The 15,780-nt window shown below is 45.2% G+C and overlaps 1 protein-coding gene across 1 annotated transcript in view; it reads left to right on the top strand.

Moving 5' to 3' along the window:
* Positions 1-15,780, top strand: part of cep164 (centrosomal protein 164) — a gene marked incomplete at its 5' end in the record, with an annotated part of 50,977 nt that overhangs the window by 13,187 nt on the left and 22,010 nt on the right. The window contains 5 exons of the mRNA XM_080732059.1: positions 1,320-1,412; positions 7,871-7,927; positions 9,535-9,698; positions 11,669-11,915; positions 15,241-15,497. Coding sequence (XP_080588185.1) covers positions 1,320-1,412; positions 7,871-7,927; positions 9,535-9,698; positions 11,669-11,915; positions 15,241-15,497 — 818 coding nt within the window. The remainder of the gene's footprint in view (positions 1-1,319; positions 1,413-7,870; positions 7,928-9,534; positions 9,699-11,668; positions 11,916-15,240; positions 15,498-15,780) is intronic.

Below are 15,780 nucleotides of genomic sequence, written 5' to 3'. Positions count from 1 at the left end.
CGTGTATTTCCCGGTGAACCTAAGCGCAATGGTGGGGGCTTGGGAGTGAGGGGAACACACACCACTGACTATTGCTGATGATGGAGAGGTTATATAGCTTAGCCTTTATGTATTGAGAATGAGAGGCACTCTTGCCGATTTAGTAAGAGACTCGTCGCCAATTGCAAGATATTTAAAAGTTATTTGGGGCCATGATGATAACCTTTTCTTCCCACAACTACACTAAGGATTTAGATTGTCTGTGTTATTGTTTACAACCACAATTATTCACGTGTGGCAAGATCGCGGTTCACTATTTTTTAGTAGGCTATAGTGTTGGCTTAGAAGCCTTTTCAGAAGTTAATTTAATGTTTTCCATTTAATGATTTCCTTTATCCTCATCTAATCTTGCGCTAATAGACGCAACTGTTTTTGCCATGTTTTAAGGCCGTGTAGGCTTTTCAGAAGTTAATTTAATGTTTTCCATTTAATGATTTCCTTTATCGTCATCTTCCGCCAATGCACGCAACTGTTTTCGCCAGGTTTTAAGGTCTTATTTTAGTTGTTTCCCATAAGCTCGCAACCCTCCTTGCCCATCGGCCCACACCTTTGCGCACAGGTTCACCGGGAAATACGTGGTCGCGTCTGTAATATGAGGTTTTGTGTAGAAACAGGACCTGAGATGACACAGATTATAGTTTTCTGTTTCCACTGCTGAGTGATTTCAGTCATTTGAAAGTGTGTCACACACCGGAGAAGCCAGGGACGTGCAGAGAATGTTAGAGAGGCAGGGGACATTTCTAAAAGGGCCTTTTGGTGAAGATATTGAAAATAGCAGACGTCCAAGCTCACAATGCGTCGCCCTGCGAGCCTGCGACGCGTTGTGAGCTTGGAGGTCGGCTATTTTCAGTACTTGATACCACACTAAGCTAAGCGTACAAAAGGCAATGAGGCGTACAGCATGGATTTCTACACCAAGAGGGCAATTCTTTCAACATTAGATGCTGCATTCAAGTTCAGGAGAGTTTGGACAAGGCAATTCTCTTGAATTCTGCCTTCAGGTATGCCATGGAAAGAGTGTGTTTGCAATTCTTTCACTACAGAAAAAACTGCATTCATGGTGTGGAGAGGGCACTTTTACAGGCGGGTAAAAGGCCCCCTTTGATGTCTATGTATGCACTTGCCTGCCGGAAGCAGACCATCCACGAGCTCACGACACGCCGTGTGAAATGGACGATGCTCATGTGGCCTGTAGTCGCTTTTTTAGTGGGCTTGTTTTCATTGACCCAGTTGCTTGTTTCTCTCACGAAACCTGGCGTCACTTTGTCTCAACGCTGCAGGACAGCGAGGCCAGCGGGGGGGCTCCAGCCGAGGAGAGGACGGAACCAGAGCTACAAGACCTCAACCTGTCTGGAGAGCCTCCGTCACAACAGGTAAACGAGCTTGTAGATCTGCTATTTCTCGTTTAAACCCACTAAGACCTGGAGTTATTTTATGCTTTAGCTATTGAAAAATAGCAGCTATACAAGCTCGCAGCGCGGCACTCAATCTGCTATTTGTTTAAAATCGTGAACATTTTTTGCAGATCTAACCCTTTGAATCTAGATTTTTCAAAGCAAACCTTTGTAACTCAAATCTCTGCTTCTGGGTGGTAACTTATACCAGCTTGCTGCAAGCTAAACTACTTATAGAGGGTATGCGCATGCATAATGTGGCAAAGTGAGTTGTAACGTTGTTTAACGTTGTTTAATGCAGTCACATAGGACTTTTCTGTTTGGATGTATGGGCTGTCAATGCCAGAAAGTAGTTTTTTGCCACTCAGTAGGCGTTCCCGCATAACTTCCGGGTATGATGATGATGTCACGCGCATACCCTCTATTGGTTTTGCATTAAAAGGAGTCCTTGGCCTGAAAAAGGAAAAAAATAAATAGAAAGTTAAAGATTTGTATGTGTGTGTGTGTGTGTGTGTGTGTGTGTGTGTGGGGTAGAGGGCAGGGAATGTGTATGTGGTGTGTGTGTACACGCATGCGTGTGTGTGTGTGTGTGTGTGTGTGTGTGTGTGTGTGTGTGTATTCAGTTTGTGTCATTTAACAACAACTAATTCCCTTCCAAAGTGTCAACTTGTCTTTCTCTTTTCTTCACCTGCATGCCATCCATCCATCCATCCACCCATCCACCTCCTGGTCTCTGTACATATCACACTCTCTCCTTTCCTCACCCCTACTTCTTTCTCTCTCTCTCTCTCTCTCTCTCTCTCTCTCTCTTTTGTCCCCCCCCCCCCCCCCCCTTCGAACCCGAGGGGGAGGAAGGCTCTCTCCGGGGCCCACCACCACCGCGCCTCCTGCTGTCTCCCCTGGCCGCCAGCGGGGGGAGACAAAGCACCCCGCGGCGCGCGGGGGAGCGAGAGGCAGCAGACTTATCCACAGCGACAGGAGAGTATGAGGGAGGTGGGGGGGAAGAGGAGGTGGGAGAGGATGAAGGAGTAGGGGAGGAGAGGAGGGAGGAGGAGGAGGAGAGAGAAGGGGGACCGGCGATTAAGAAAGGAGGTGCAGAGTACAAGGAGGGAGTGAGCGAGGAAGGGGCGTCGGGCGGCGCTCGCAGAAACGACAGAGAGAAGGGAGGTGTGGAAAGAAAGGAAAAGGCGGCAGTCGGGGTGAAGGAGGAGGACGAGGAGGTGCCTGAAGACCTGGCTGAGGAGGAGATAGAGGAGGAGGAGGAGTGTGTTCCGGGAGGGGAGGAGGAGGAAGGGTTAGCGGAGGAGGAGGAGAGGAGGCGCAGAGAGACGGAAAGCAGCGGGAGACGGAGCGGAGCGGAGGTGGAGGAGAGCGATGGGGGAGGGGGGTGGGAGGAGGAGGAGGAGGGGAAAACCAGTGACGGAGTAGAGGAGGAGGTGGAGGGAGGGGAAGACGTCGTGGAAAGATTCACGGACGAACAGAAGGCCGCGAAGAACGACGGAGCGACGCGTGAAGTCGTCACCGCCGCCGCCACTGCTGCTGCTGCTGCTGCCGCGAAGGAAGGTGACGGCTGGGCCTCGGACAAAGACGAAGTGGTCGAGAGATGTGTGAAGAGCGAAGGAGAGGAAGAGGAAGATGTAGAGGAAGAAGAGAAGGTCCAGGGAGAGAGCGAGGCGGGAGGCGGAGGTTTGAGGAGCGACGGACAGAACCATGAAGAGAGTTACTCTAAGAAGAGTGAGGAGGAGGAAGAAGATGTGTTGGAGAGATGCTCTCTGAGCCAGAAGAACCAGACAGAGGAGGACGAGGAGGGAGCAGATAGCGACGCCGTGCACGAGGACATCGAAGAAGAAGAAGAAGAAGAGGAGAAGGAAGTCAGACCGCCGGGAGAGACCAGACGCCAGCGAGCGGACCGCCCTTTGGCCCAGAGCGGACGAAGAGCGTCTTCGGGGAGCGAGGGGGAAGTGGAGAGGTTCGATACCCAAACGCCTCCGACTCCCCTCAGCTCCTCCTCCAGGAGGAGACCGCTGGGAGGTGTCCTCCTCCCCGACGACCCCGAGGAGGAACGGGACCAATGTTCTCCTGCCCCGGAGAGGAGCCAGAAGAGAGAGCCCCACACACGCCCCCCAGCAGAGGTAGGGCTCTGGCTGGGTGTGCTGCTTCTGCTGCTGCTCGCTGGTTGGTTTGTGTCTCCCTGAGTCCCCCGTTCCCCCCCCATCCTCATCATCATCATCATCATCATCCTTACGCATGTACCACCCCTCCTTCTCCCCTCCTCCTCCCTCAGTCCAACTGCAGTGCCTTGGGGGCTTCCACCATCCACCCCAGTCCACCTCCAGACTGAGTGCCTTAGGGGGGGGGGGGGGGGGGGGGGGGCTACCACCACCCTGTCGTTTTAGGATTGATCGGTTGCTATCGTTTCCCTATTTCAGTTCCTCTCCCAAAAACGTCATAGTGTTTGGAACGTTTGTGTTAACTGAAGTAGTAACTAATAGTATTTACTATCACTATTGCAAACTTGTGTATATTAGAATACCTGAGATACAGTAGAGCCAATGCTGAAAATACTGCTGTTTAAATTAATCAAACACAATAAGTCCCTGTAAACTAAAGTTACATTGGGGACTGCCCATAAGTCCTAAATCTCCTACATGTCATTAGTCCTACTTTGGTGAAGGTTAGGTTTTAGGGTTAGGTTTAGGCATAGTTTTACTGAGGTTTGGTTTAGGTTTAGGCATAGTTTTACTAAGGTTAGGGTTTAGGTTTAGGCATAGTATCATTCACCAGGTTAACATTCATCAGATTCGGACTAATGGGATGTAGGAACAACAAGATGTCGGACCAATGCCATGGCACCGTTACATCAATAATAACAATAATAATAAAACGTAATGAATAGTATTCTCTCCTACAGTTATTCCATTATAACACAATGGAAAATTTAAAGTTAAAGCTTGTTGTTGTTGCTTTATTAATAGGAAACCCGGTGGACCCTTGAATGATTTAGGACTTTATCAATTCTGATTTGTATTCCTCGCTATTTGGATCCTACTTTGAACAGAACTTCAATACCCAACGTAATACCCAACCATGAAGGGCTCTGTACCTCATTGGAATGTCAGTATATCAACGAAAGAAACACCCAAACAGAGCAAAGCATCCAGCCCTAAACAATGATGGGCCCCAGGGCCCTCGCAGGGGTTAATCCTTCTCTGCCCCTGAGAACCGGCTTGGAGAGAGTTGTGTTTCCTCTCTCTATCTCCCTCTCTAGTGCTTACAGGTCTGGAGCTGTTTCGCTATTGTATTCTCATCACAGGTGTTATGGGAGGGTGAAATTCTTTCCATGCATGCTCAATCATTTCGTCTTTTTTTCGTGTGAAGGGAGGAGGACATAGATAGAGGGTAGAGCGAGGAGAAAAAACACTGGATAGAGAATAACATGTATACTATACATACATACAGGTATGAGAGTGAGCTTAAAAGTAGCAGCAGGTGCATGGTTCATTAGGACTGGATCAGGTATGTGGTCTAGGGCAGCCTTGGGTCGATACCGATGTCGGGTTTCTGATCCAGTCGGGAGCAGAAATAACGTTTACGTCATGTTTTACTGTAGTTTGTTGTAGTCATTCAGGCAGCCAGAACCACCAGTGCCGTGCACCTCCAATATGATTTAAAGTGGTTTGTGTCATGCCTTGTGAGCTTGAAGATTGGCTATTTTGGTGAACCTTCCCCCCCCCAGCATAGGGATGCCAGGGGCTCAAGTAGATTAAATATCAAGTATAAAGTTATCTTCAGTCAGTTCTGATGGAAACTGATACATACCGTTGTTTCCTGTTGAGATTGGCACATTTCACCCAGGTTTTTTCATCCCACTCACGTCACTTTGTCTGCTGACCTCACTCAGCAACGAAATAAACAGAAAATAAACAAAGATAAAAATAAAACGATGGCATGCAGACGCTTTTTGAAAGTGAAAAAATAAGAAGACACGTGTGTGTGATCTGGGCAGCTTGCCCTAGCCTGATTTCAGACTCTACGCTGGAGCTTGAGTCTGAAGTTGCGCCCATTCTATTTGATTGAAAAGGGGAGGGGATTTAAAATTTGAAATTCCCAATCACAAGAGATCTGGTGGGAGGGGTTGTGTTTGACTTTTGCACACAAAACATTCCCTCCTCCCCCTCCCCTCAATGACATGCACCAAACAGGTCATTGTCTTTGATGTTTCATTGATTAGAGAGAATGACTAACGAGCTATCGAAACTTGTAGTTGTAGTACTTTTGAAGTTCAAAGGAGGCAATTAAGAACTCTGCTGAGGCACCCCTCCCTCCACTGTTTCTGTTGATTTTCAAAAGTTAGACGCACCCCTCCTCCGTATTGCATTGATTTCATTGGTCGGTTTCGGTAGAAAGAGACGCGTCATATGACAAAACCAGACCAAGAGAAGCAGTTCACTCAGAGAGTGGGCGGGTCTATTGGCTGGAGCCAGGCTAAGCTTGCCCCAGGAAATGTGCCAAGCTCAATAGGGAACATCAGTATTTCTCTGTGACATAGCCTACCGTATCTCAGGTGGAAAGATGTGCATTTACATCACATGATATGATGTAAGATTCTTAAAGAACAACTGTATAATTCAGGGGTTCCGTGGATGACAAAGTTATTTACTGGGGTGACCTGATTCAAACCAGTTAGACAACCCCAGCTCCAGTACAGTGGGACAGTACCATGTGTGCAGGGTTCCCACGGTCATGAAATTCCTGGAAATATTTTGAAATTAGAAAAATATTTTTCCAGTACTGGAAAAGTTTTGGAATTGATCAAGGGTCATGGAAGGTCCTGGAAAAAATAGCTATGCATTGTTGACAAATGACAAATTAAACATTGGCCAAATTGTCAAATATTAGAGGCAGAAATTGTGAAAATAGCCGATCTACATGCTGAGCATGTAGATCTGCTATTTTCACAATAGAAACGTGTTATACAAAATTCCTGAACTCTTAGTGCTTGTCAGGGTGCCGGGTCCCCAGTTAAAATATGATTATTTCGGGGGTCACAGCCTGAAAAGGTTGAGAACCATTGCCATACACTACCTGTCTTTGGGCATTGCGCGTAGGAGTAAGCGACTTATTATTGAGCTGAATTATTGTTATATAGTCCTGGAAATTGGGTTAAATATCCTGGAAAAGTTTTGGAAAAGTTTTAAATGTGTGGGAACCCTGTGTTTGGGACATAAGAGTCGTAGGTCTTCATGCGACGCTGAAAAGGTAATCTTTGACTTCCATCCAGCATCACAACCTCCCCTCCCTTCTGTAGTGTCGGGCTGCTTGTACTGGCTTGGCTTGCATAGCGCGTACTGCTCCAGTCTGTACGTAGCGCTTACTGCTCCTGTATACATACAGTCTGACCACTAACTATACTAGGCCTAGAATTATTGAATGCTTTAACCAGTGAAAAACAGCAGATATACAAGCTCGCAGCGCGGCACCGAGTGCCGCGCTGCGAGCTTGTAGATCTGCTATTTTTGAAAAAGTCGTGAAAATGTGTGCAAATCTTTGAATATATGTATTTTCAAAGCGAACGTTTGTAACTCAAATTTTGCTTCTGGGGGGTCCCTGGAACTAAATATTTTGAGATTGGGGTCCGTGGCCAAATACATATCATTTTGGGGGTCCTTCACATGAAAAGATTTGAGAACTACTAACATGGTAGTCTCTCAAGAACAGACTAACTGAGCACCAGTTAAGTGAAAAGGACCTTTTCTTTGACGATGGCTGGCCAGATTGCTGACATAGAAACATGGGTTTTTCAAAAAATCTTAGAAGGATTCAAAAGACACTTACAGAATCGGGTCAAAATTCTAATTTTCACGATTTTTCTAAAATAGCAGATCTACAAGCTCGCAGCGCGGCACTCGGTGCCGCGCTGTGAGCTTGTATATGCTATTTTTCAATAGTTAAAGCATAAAATAATGATACACAATAATGTGTACCCGTTCTAAATGGGGTTAACAACCACTCAACCGCCAGCGTTGCTGCAGCCTGCCTGCTTTGTGTGCGCTGTTGTTGTGCGTCATGCTTCATCTCTCACTGTCTGCCTGTGTTTCTGCTCTATACTGTAATGCTGTGTTTGTGATGAGCGTTCGTGCACATCAGTGCTGTCGCTCTGTTGCCACTGAATGTGTGATAACAAAGATATTATTACACATTTAGTTATCACAAGTGAAAGTGTGGGCGCTCCGGTGGCGCAGTGGTAAAGCGCCTGCCCACCACCACAGAGGTTGTGGGTTTGAATCCACCGTGGTGCATCAGGCTTTGTCGAGTGTCTGTAAGAACACAATTGGTAAATCAGGGATAAAAGTGGGTAAAAGCATCAAAATATTACTATATACAGTAAGTATATATAAGTAAGCATGTAATCATAATATGTTTTTGTGCGTCTGCAGGAGTCTGAGGCCAGTGAGCACATGGAGGCGTCTCTGTCGTCCATAGAGGATGTAAAGGTACAGTCTTATTATATCTTTATACTGTACTATACCAGTAAGACTCCCTAATCGGGAGATAAGCGACCGTTGGTCGCTTATCTCCTGTCACACTGCTGACATCAGTATGACATCACACCGTACACAAATGACCCTTATATAAGACCGGCATTATCTACCGACAGATTAGTAACAAGATGTCAAAATCGTTGAAGGTTGAATCTCCAGATATGGAGATAACCAACACATCCCTCCATATATGGAGATAACCGATGAATCTCACTAAGTCTGACCTCACAAGCCCCATATTTGGACACAAACAACATATAACTCCATATATAGAGACATAGCTGCTGACATCAGTATGACATCACACTGCTGACATCAGTATGACATCACACCGTACACAAATGACCCTTATATAAGACCGGCATTATCTACCGACAGATTAGATGCAAGCAGGATCTCGACTCTGACACAACTCATCGGCTCATAAGCTGGTTCTCCCTCCATATATGGAGATAACCGACGAATCTCACTAAGTCTGACCTCACAAGCCCCATATTTGGACACGAACAACATATAACTCCATATATAGAGACATAGCTGCTGACATCAGTATGACATCACACTGCTGACATCAGTATGACATCACACCGTACACAAATGACCCTGACGGCACACACCAAGCAGTGTGATGTCATACTGATGCGGAGATATGAGCAGGGCAAAGGTGTGACGTGTGACGTGTGACCGACGGACGGACGGACGGACGGTATGGTACAGTATACACGGTACGCTGTTCATTGCTTTTAGCCATTTATGCTTTTATTTAAAAAAGAGCCCTTGCTGACTCCGACATATTTACACTGCAGCTCTACTGTGCGTAGTCTTGTTGCATATTCATGAACGGAAAATTGTTGTCTTGTTATGTTCTGTCCTTCCAGTATTTTGTCAGCCCGCTGTGGCGCCGTAATGATTTATTTATTCTTGGCTGCGTGTCGAAAATAGCCCATCTACAAGCTCACATTGTTTCTGCAACACGTTGTGAGCTTTTTTCAGAGCAGATCACCCGCGCGCAACAATGCATAAAATGGATTTTCGGACTCATTGTTATCTCTTGCCCACTTTTTTATTTGTTGACAAAATTGGCAACATAATATTTTCCATATTTCTATTCATAATAGCTTAGCTTTTATTTAGCTTTCTAAAAAAGCTAGTCTTCAGACATTTTCTCTTCATAGTTTTTGCCGACGAAATTATGAACGCTGGTGCTCTGGTTTAGAGGGGTAATTTCAGAAAGAAATAGTGGCAAAAGAAAAAAATATGTTACGGTACTTATTTCTAAAATTGCAAAAATACAGGCTCTCAACGAGTTGCCAAAGCGACGTGTTGAGAGCTTGTTATTATTTATTCACTATTTATTTGGGGGCGAAAAGAGAAAATGTTCGCCTATAATGACATTCCCCAAATCTGTATGCCACGTAGAAAGTGGTTGATAAATGAGTTGGGGGGACAATATGCATGAAATAACAGAATGTGAAGCTAAATGTGAACCATAGGGGGTGGTAAACTGCCATTCCCTGATGATGTCCTAAATGACTCCCCTGGTGTGGTTTCTCCTCCAGTCTGGTGTGCTCTCCAGGAGGTCAGAGAAGAACATCCAGGACCTCCTCAAGGAGCTGTCTCCTGCTGTCAGCCCCCTGGAGGAGGAGGAGGACCTGAAGGAGGCCTCCAAGCAGGAGGAGAAGGAGGAGAAGGAGAGGATGAGGAGGGCTGAGGCTGCCGAGAGGTCAGTAGGGTGGCTGCCATCATGCATGGTGAACACTGGTACATTTATATAGCAGCCAGGGTTCGGCTAGCCTGAGATCAGTAGCATTTCAGGTTTCTGATCCGGTCGGGAGTGTGAACAGCCTACGTCATGTTGTAGTCATCAGACGGAAATTCAAGGGCATAATTTTAGGGCCTACCCAATAAAACCCTTGATGCGGCATAGCTTCGCTTATTTTGGAAAAGGTTTGATTGGTGTATCCATCTTTTAGTCCAACTCTACACACTTCTCGAGCATTTAAATGGGGATCGGGGAAACAAACAGGGAGGACCAAAACAAAGCAAAGCGACACCTCTTCTTATGCTTGTTTCCCAAACCGGAATCGGGCAGATGAAGCGGCCCGTTTAAACCGAACATCTTAGGATATTTAGTCGACTAAAACTAAAACATTTCAGATGACTAAAACCAAATAAAATGTTATTCAAAAGACTGATTAAAACTAAATCTATATGTACCATTTTAACACATCTGGTGCCAACCCAGAGTTTCCCGAGTTTGAAAAGGTACCACCCCTGTGCCAACCCAGAGTTTCCCGAGTTTGGGCCGTTTTTGAAGAAAAAAATATATATATTTTTTTTCCATTTTTTTTTTCAAAAACATTTTTTGGACCTCCCGAAATGTATTAGGCATGATCGCGATCGCGAAATTGCATGTTTAACCCCCATACCAACCCATTCTTTCAAACATGGCAGCCATGTTTGTTTACATCTGAAGAAAACATAATGGCTGATAAATCATGAATGCCTGAACGGATTTCCAAGCGGATTTTTTTGTTTGAAAGCTGTGAACAGTGTGCACTAGAGTTCTCAACGGGCCTGAAAATGAAGGCCCGGCCCTAACTGAGCCTGACAGGGTCGGCCCGAGGCCCGGCCCGACCCTAACTAGTTTCATCATTTTAAGCCCGAAGCCCTAAAAAGCCCGAGTGAAGGAAAATAATCAAATTTAAAAACGCCTCCAGGTGGCGCCACGCCGCCACCGCGGTGACCGTACCATGTGTTATTATAGCGAGTAGTAGGCTGAGAGAGTGAGATTAGCCTACCTTTCCACTTTTGGTTCGGCAATGTTAGCATGTTCTCTCATGAAGAAAAATGTAATCCTTAATCCTCCTCATCTTGTTCACACGGTGCAACGCATGCATCTGTCTGCTCTGCAGTCTGCATGTGCCGTCTCTGTCACTCAACTCTCAGTGAGTCTCTCCTCCACTTTCTTTCGTTTCGTTTCGGACAAATTCGACCTGTTGTAACCCCACCATCGTAAAGCTGCTGCTGTCGCTGATTTATGACCCTCCCTGGCCTGGAGAGAAGCACTGATCTGCAAGTTCTAAACAAGTCAGATCGTGATGCAAAGCAGACTTCAGTTGGTTTGTAGATTGAATGGTGTTGAGAACGTGTTGGTTTTGGTGCGCAACACCAGTCTGCTATTATTAGCAGCCTGTGCTGCCAGCATCGCTGACCGCGGCTCTCTGTCCCTCACTCACTCTGCTCTGCCTCGTCTTGTCTGCCACTGCCAGTGGTGTGCTCCGAGTGATCGTGCGGTCACATAGTAAATAAGCGAGTGAAACGCCAGTCAGCGCCATGTTCTTTATCTTTATTAAATATGAAGAAAAAAAAAATAATGAACTTTTTTTTTTTTTTTTTTTTCATTTTTTTTTTTTTTTACTGAACCCGAGGCTCGGCCCGACCCGACTAATTAGCATACATTTTGAGCCCGGCCCGGCCCGAATATGTCGGGTCGGGTCGGGTAGGGTCGGGTTCGGGCAGAGTTTGAGAACTCTAGTGTGCACACACGTGGTGCATCATCTAGGCATGGGCGTGCACGATCCGTGCACTATAAATTACATGGAAGTCTATGGAGACCATGGCATCGCGGGACATTGAAGAGAAATAATAATTGCAACATAAGTGTTAACACTGCTCTCTCTCTCTCCACAGGCGTATACACGCTGCCGGCAAGGTGGACCGCCCGGAACCCAAGGTGGACAGGCTCCTCCTACACCAGTCCAGCCCCTCCCCCTCCCTGTCCAGCCCCTCCCACTCGGAGAGAGAGGTGGGCGTGCGACCCAAGGCCGAGGGCCTCAGCGCCTCCCTGGCCCTCCAGAGGCCCGAGACGTCCCGCGGGGGCCGGGGCCAGGGGCCCCTCCGCGCCTCCTCCAACGCCCAGCTGGACGGCTCCGAGAAGGTAGGCCCTGTAACGGTTATTACTACTATGAGTTGGGATGGAGCTCATTATTTTTGAGCGGTGCTAACCGCTCCTATAGACCGCTTTTTTACCAAAACTATGATGTCACAAATGATGATGACATGAGTTCGCTAGACCAATGAAACACTTCGATTCTGTTGATCTGTCCATGATGTCATAGTCACAGAGGCACTCGATTGGTTCACCCTGATTTAGAACGCGTTTAGGCCGCGTAAAATACGTCATAACGCGTTTAGGCCGCGTAAAATACGTCATAAAAAATTATTGAGTGGTGCTAACCTTGAATTTCAAAATTATATTAGATGAATATCACTTATAAGCGATAAAATAACCACACTTTTAGACAGACTGGAAAATCTTACAGGTTATAAATGATAGGCAGGTAATACAAGTTTAAAATACAAATGAACAGACTTTGAAAAACTAAAATATTCATTTTCTGGCCTCTTCTCGCCTCTCTGGAGGCCTCTCTGGAGGTAAATAAGGTCACTTATCATTACACTATGACACTCTTACAAGCTACAATCCGTAGCTTGGTCTACGAACTGATGAGAAATGACAATAAAGACTTATATAGTCTGAGCAGACCTCTAGACTGACATCATACACAACAAAAAGAATATTGCCATGCATGCCTATCAACACTGATTTGCGCAGGAATTAGTTTGCACCGCTCACTTCGCACGGGTGCGATTTTTTATTGATAATGAGCACCTTATCGATCCTGCTTATTGAGCCGGGCTTTTATCGAGCCCACTATTGACCGTGTTCTAATATTTTGTGGAAAGATGTGAGACGGCAAATTCTGAACAGAACTGGTATCTTTTTTTATTGGTCACCAGAGTTGGGTGTAACGCGTTACAAAGTAACGCGTTACTGTAATAATACTACTTTTTTCGATAACGAGTAGTGTAACGGCACTACTCCTCCGAATATATTAATAACATTACAAATACTGCCTGGTCGTGTTACTCGCAACTCGCTACTTTCGTGCCTGCAGTTTCTGCTTCTGCCTTCAGCAGGAACCGATTGTAAACATCATCACTTGTCTTTTAAAACATTGGAACTGCCATTTCTCTAAAATAACAAACCAAAGAAGAGGTAATCAAACACATTTGATTACACATTTGATTTTCAGCGCAGCAGCAGGTCATGGTGACACTGTGGCAATCAAGCAGCAGCCACCCAACCGTTGCATATAGATTAATACAAGGGACTAAAAACAGCAAAACCCCCAAATAAGGAGATTTATAATATCAAGCAAAGAAATGAATTACCTTTTGCCTATGATTCAAGAGAGAGAGAAAGAGAGAGAGAGAGAAGAGAGAAAAAGAGTGGCACTGGCAGCGCATCACGAGGTGCGCAAAGCCGACGTTTGAATCACAGCCTAGATTAATATCCTACATGTGACAAGATACATCAAAACCCCCAACTAGTGAGTATTAAATATCCAGCGAGCCACATGAATGAATTAGCCTGCTGGAAATCCGTGTACGGTAGGTTGAGAGAGAGAGGGAAAAAGATCACCTCTCCTAGCTCTGAGACTCTGACGTTGTCATGATGACGGACAATTAATAATTCCTTATGCAAAAACATCGCTGTTATGTTGCTTATTTAAGCAAATGGGACGTTTTCCGCTGCTAGAATCAGTTTGACATTGTTTTAGTGCTTCTGCTGCACACGAGTCATCTCATTGTAGTTCCATCACTTTCGCCTGCTACAGTATGACCTGCTGCGCTCTGTGGGGGGAAAATCTCCGCCAGGTCATGTCCACCTCTGGACTGTAAAATTCATAGGAGCCAAATGGAATGAAATCTGCTTAAACTGACTGACATATGGATACAGAACTATAGGCTATATAATGTCAGGTGGAAACCTCGTAGGCCTATGTCCATAAATAAATGAATAAACTCATATGTGAGCTAAATTACAACAAGGCCACAGGGGCTCAGAAATAATTACATTATTATATGTTTTATTTATTGTTACCCTTATTAACTCATTTAGTGCCACCCTAGTCACCACTAGAGGGCGCCCAGTGGCCATAGAAAATCCCATAGAGATATGCTGGTATATGCAGAAGCCCTGCAGCCATGACTTGCCTGAACACTTTCCTTTGTGCATGTACAGGAAGAGGATGAAGTTAGCTTGAAGTTAGCTATTGGCTACCAAGCATTTTAGAAGCCTTATTTTCGTCAACTTAGCCATGATTAAACCTTGCACACCTCATGCATGGGAAAAAAACAGAGAAGAATGAGCTCTAAAAAATCCAATGCAATCCTGGATTGCATTGGAGTGGATTTGTGCAGTTTGTTCACAGCTTTCAAACAAAAAAATCCGATTGGAAATCCGTTCAGGCATTCTTGAGATAATCGCCATTATGTTTTACATGTTATGTAAACAAACATGGCTGCCCTGTATGTTAGATGGGGTTGTATGGGGGTGGAACATGCAAAATCGCGATTGAAATCATGTTCACTAGATTTGATGGGGTCCAAAAAAAAAAAAAAAAAATCAAAAAAAAAAATTTCAATTTTTTTTTTTTTTTTTTTTTTTTTTTAAAGCCGAACTAGTTCGGGATCGGCACTCTGCGATACGCTAATAAAGCCGAACTAGTTCGGGATTGGCACTCAATGAGTTAATAATGATAATAATATTATTATTATTAGACTCATTCAAATGACCACCAGTGAGCCCTGGGACTCACTTCATTGAACAACATAACTGTATTGTATTAGATATTATAATAATATATAATAAATATTGAATACATCTAATATATGTTGGCAATGCATCTCAGGCTTTTTTATGGAGTAACGCAAAAGTAGTGTAACGAGTAGTGTAACTAGTTACTTTCTCCAGGGAGTAATGAAGTAGTGTAAGGCACTACTTTTTTCAAAGGTAATATGTAATATGTAGTGCACTACTTTTTTGAGTAACAGACCCCAACTCTGTTGGTCACTAAACTTTTACTGTGAGTTTGTGGCTGACCACCATCTATGAAGATGACACTTGACAAAAGTAACAAATATTATCATTAAATATCATTAAAACAATCATTCATTAGTGTGCAATAAGTGTTAAATGGTTTTATATGATCAATAGTACTATAATAATGTGTTGATCGCCTCTTGTCTTGATTGTTTAAACATGAAGTCATGGGCCGCTATGCTCGATAATAGGCTTGATAAGCCCAAAGCTTATTGATACCGGGTACTCAATACATTTGTTATCGAGTTTGTAGTGGGCCCTTGCTTCGAGCTCCATCCCTACTAATATGTCCTGGTGGTCCCAGCCCTACCAGGAGCAGCAGCAGCAGCAGCGCCCCCGCAGGAGAGAGCAGGAACAACAGGAGGAGGAGGAGGAGAGGAGGAGGAGAAGGAAAGAAGAGGAGGTGGAAGGAGAAAAGAGGAGGAGTAGAGAGGAGAGCCAACGGGAGAGGAGAGAAGAAGAGGAGGAGGCGAAGAAGGAGGAGAGGATGCGTCTCCTCAGAGAGGAGCTGAGGAGAGGAGAGCAGGAGGAGGAGAGGAGGCTGCAGGAGGAGAGCGAGGAGAGACTCAGGTGTGTGTCTGTCTCTTTAATTAAACCACTGCTCCACACAGTGAGGAGAGACTCAGGTGTGTGTCTGTCACTTTAATTAAACCACTGCTCCTCACAGTGAGGAGAGACTCAGGTGTGTGTCTGTCTCTTTAATTAAACCACTGCTCCACACAGTGAGGAGAGACTCAGGTGTGTGTCTGTCACTTTAATTAAACCACTGCTCCACACAGTGAGGAGAGACTCAGGTGTGTGTCTGTCACTTTAATTAAACCACTGCTCCACACAGTGAGGAGAGACTCAGGTG

The sequence above is a fragment of the Nannobrachium achirus genome, assembly GCF_963921795.1.
Source record: "Nannobrachium achirus genome assembly, chromosome: 8".
NCBI lineage: Eukaryota > Metazoa > Chordata > Actinopteri > Myctophiformes > Myctophidae > Nannobrachium > Nannobrachium achirus.
The sequence above is the reverse complement of the archived record's forward strand: the minus strand, read 5'-3'. Positions and strand labels throughout refer to the sequence as shown.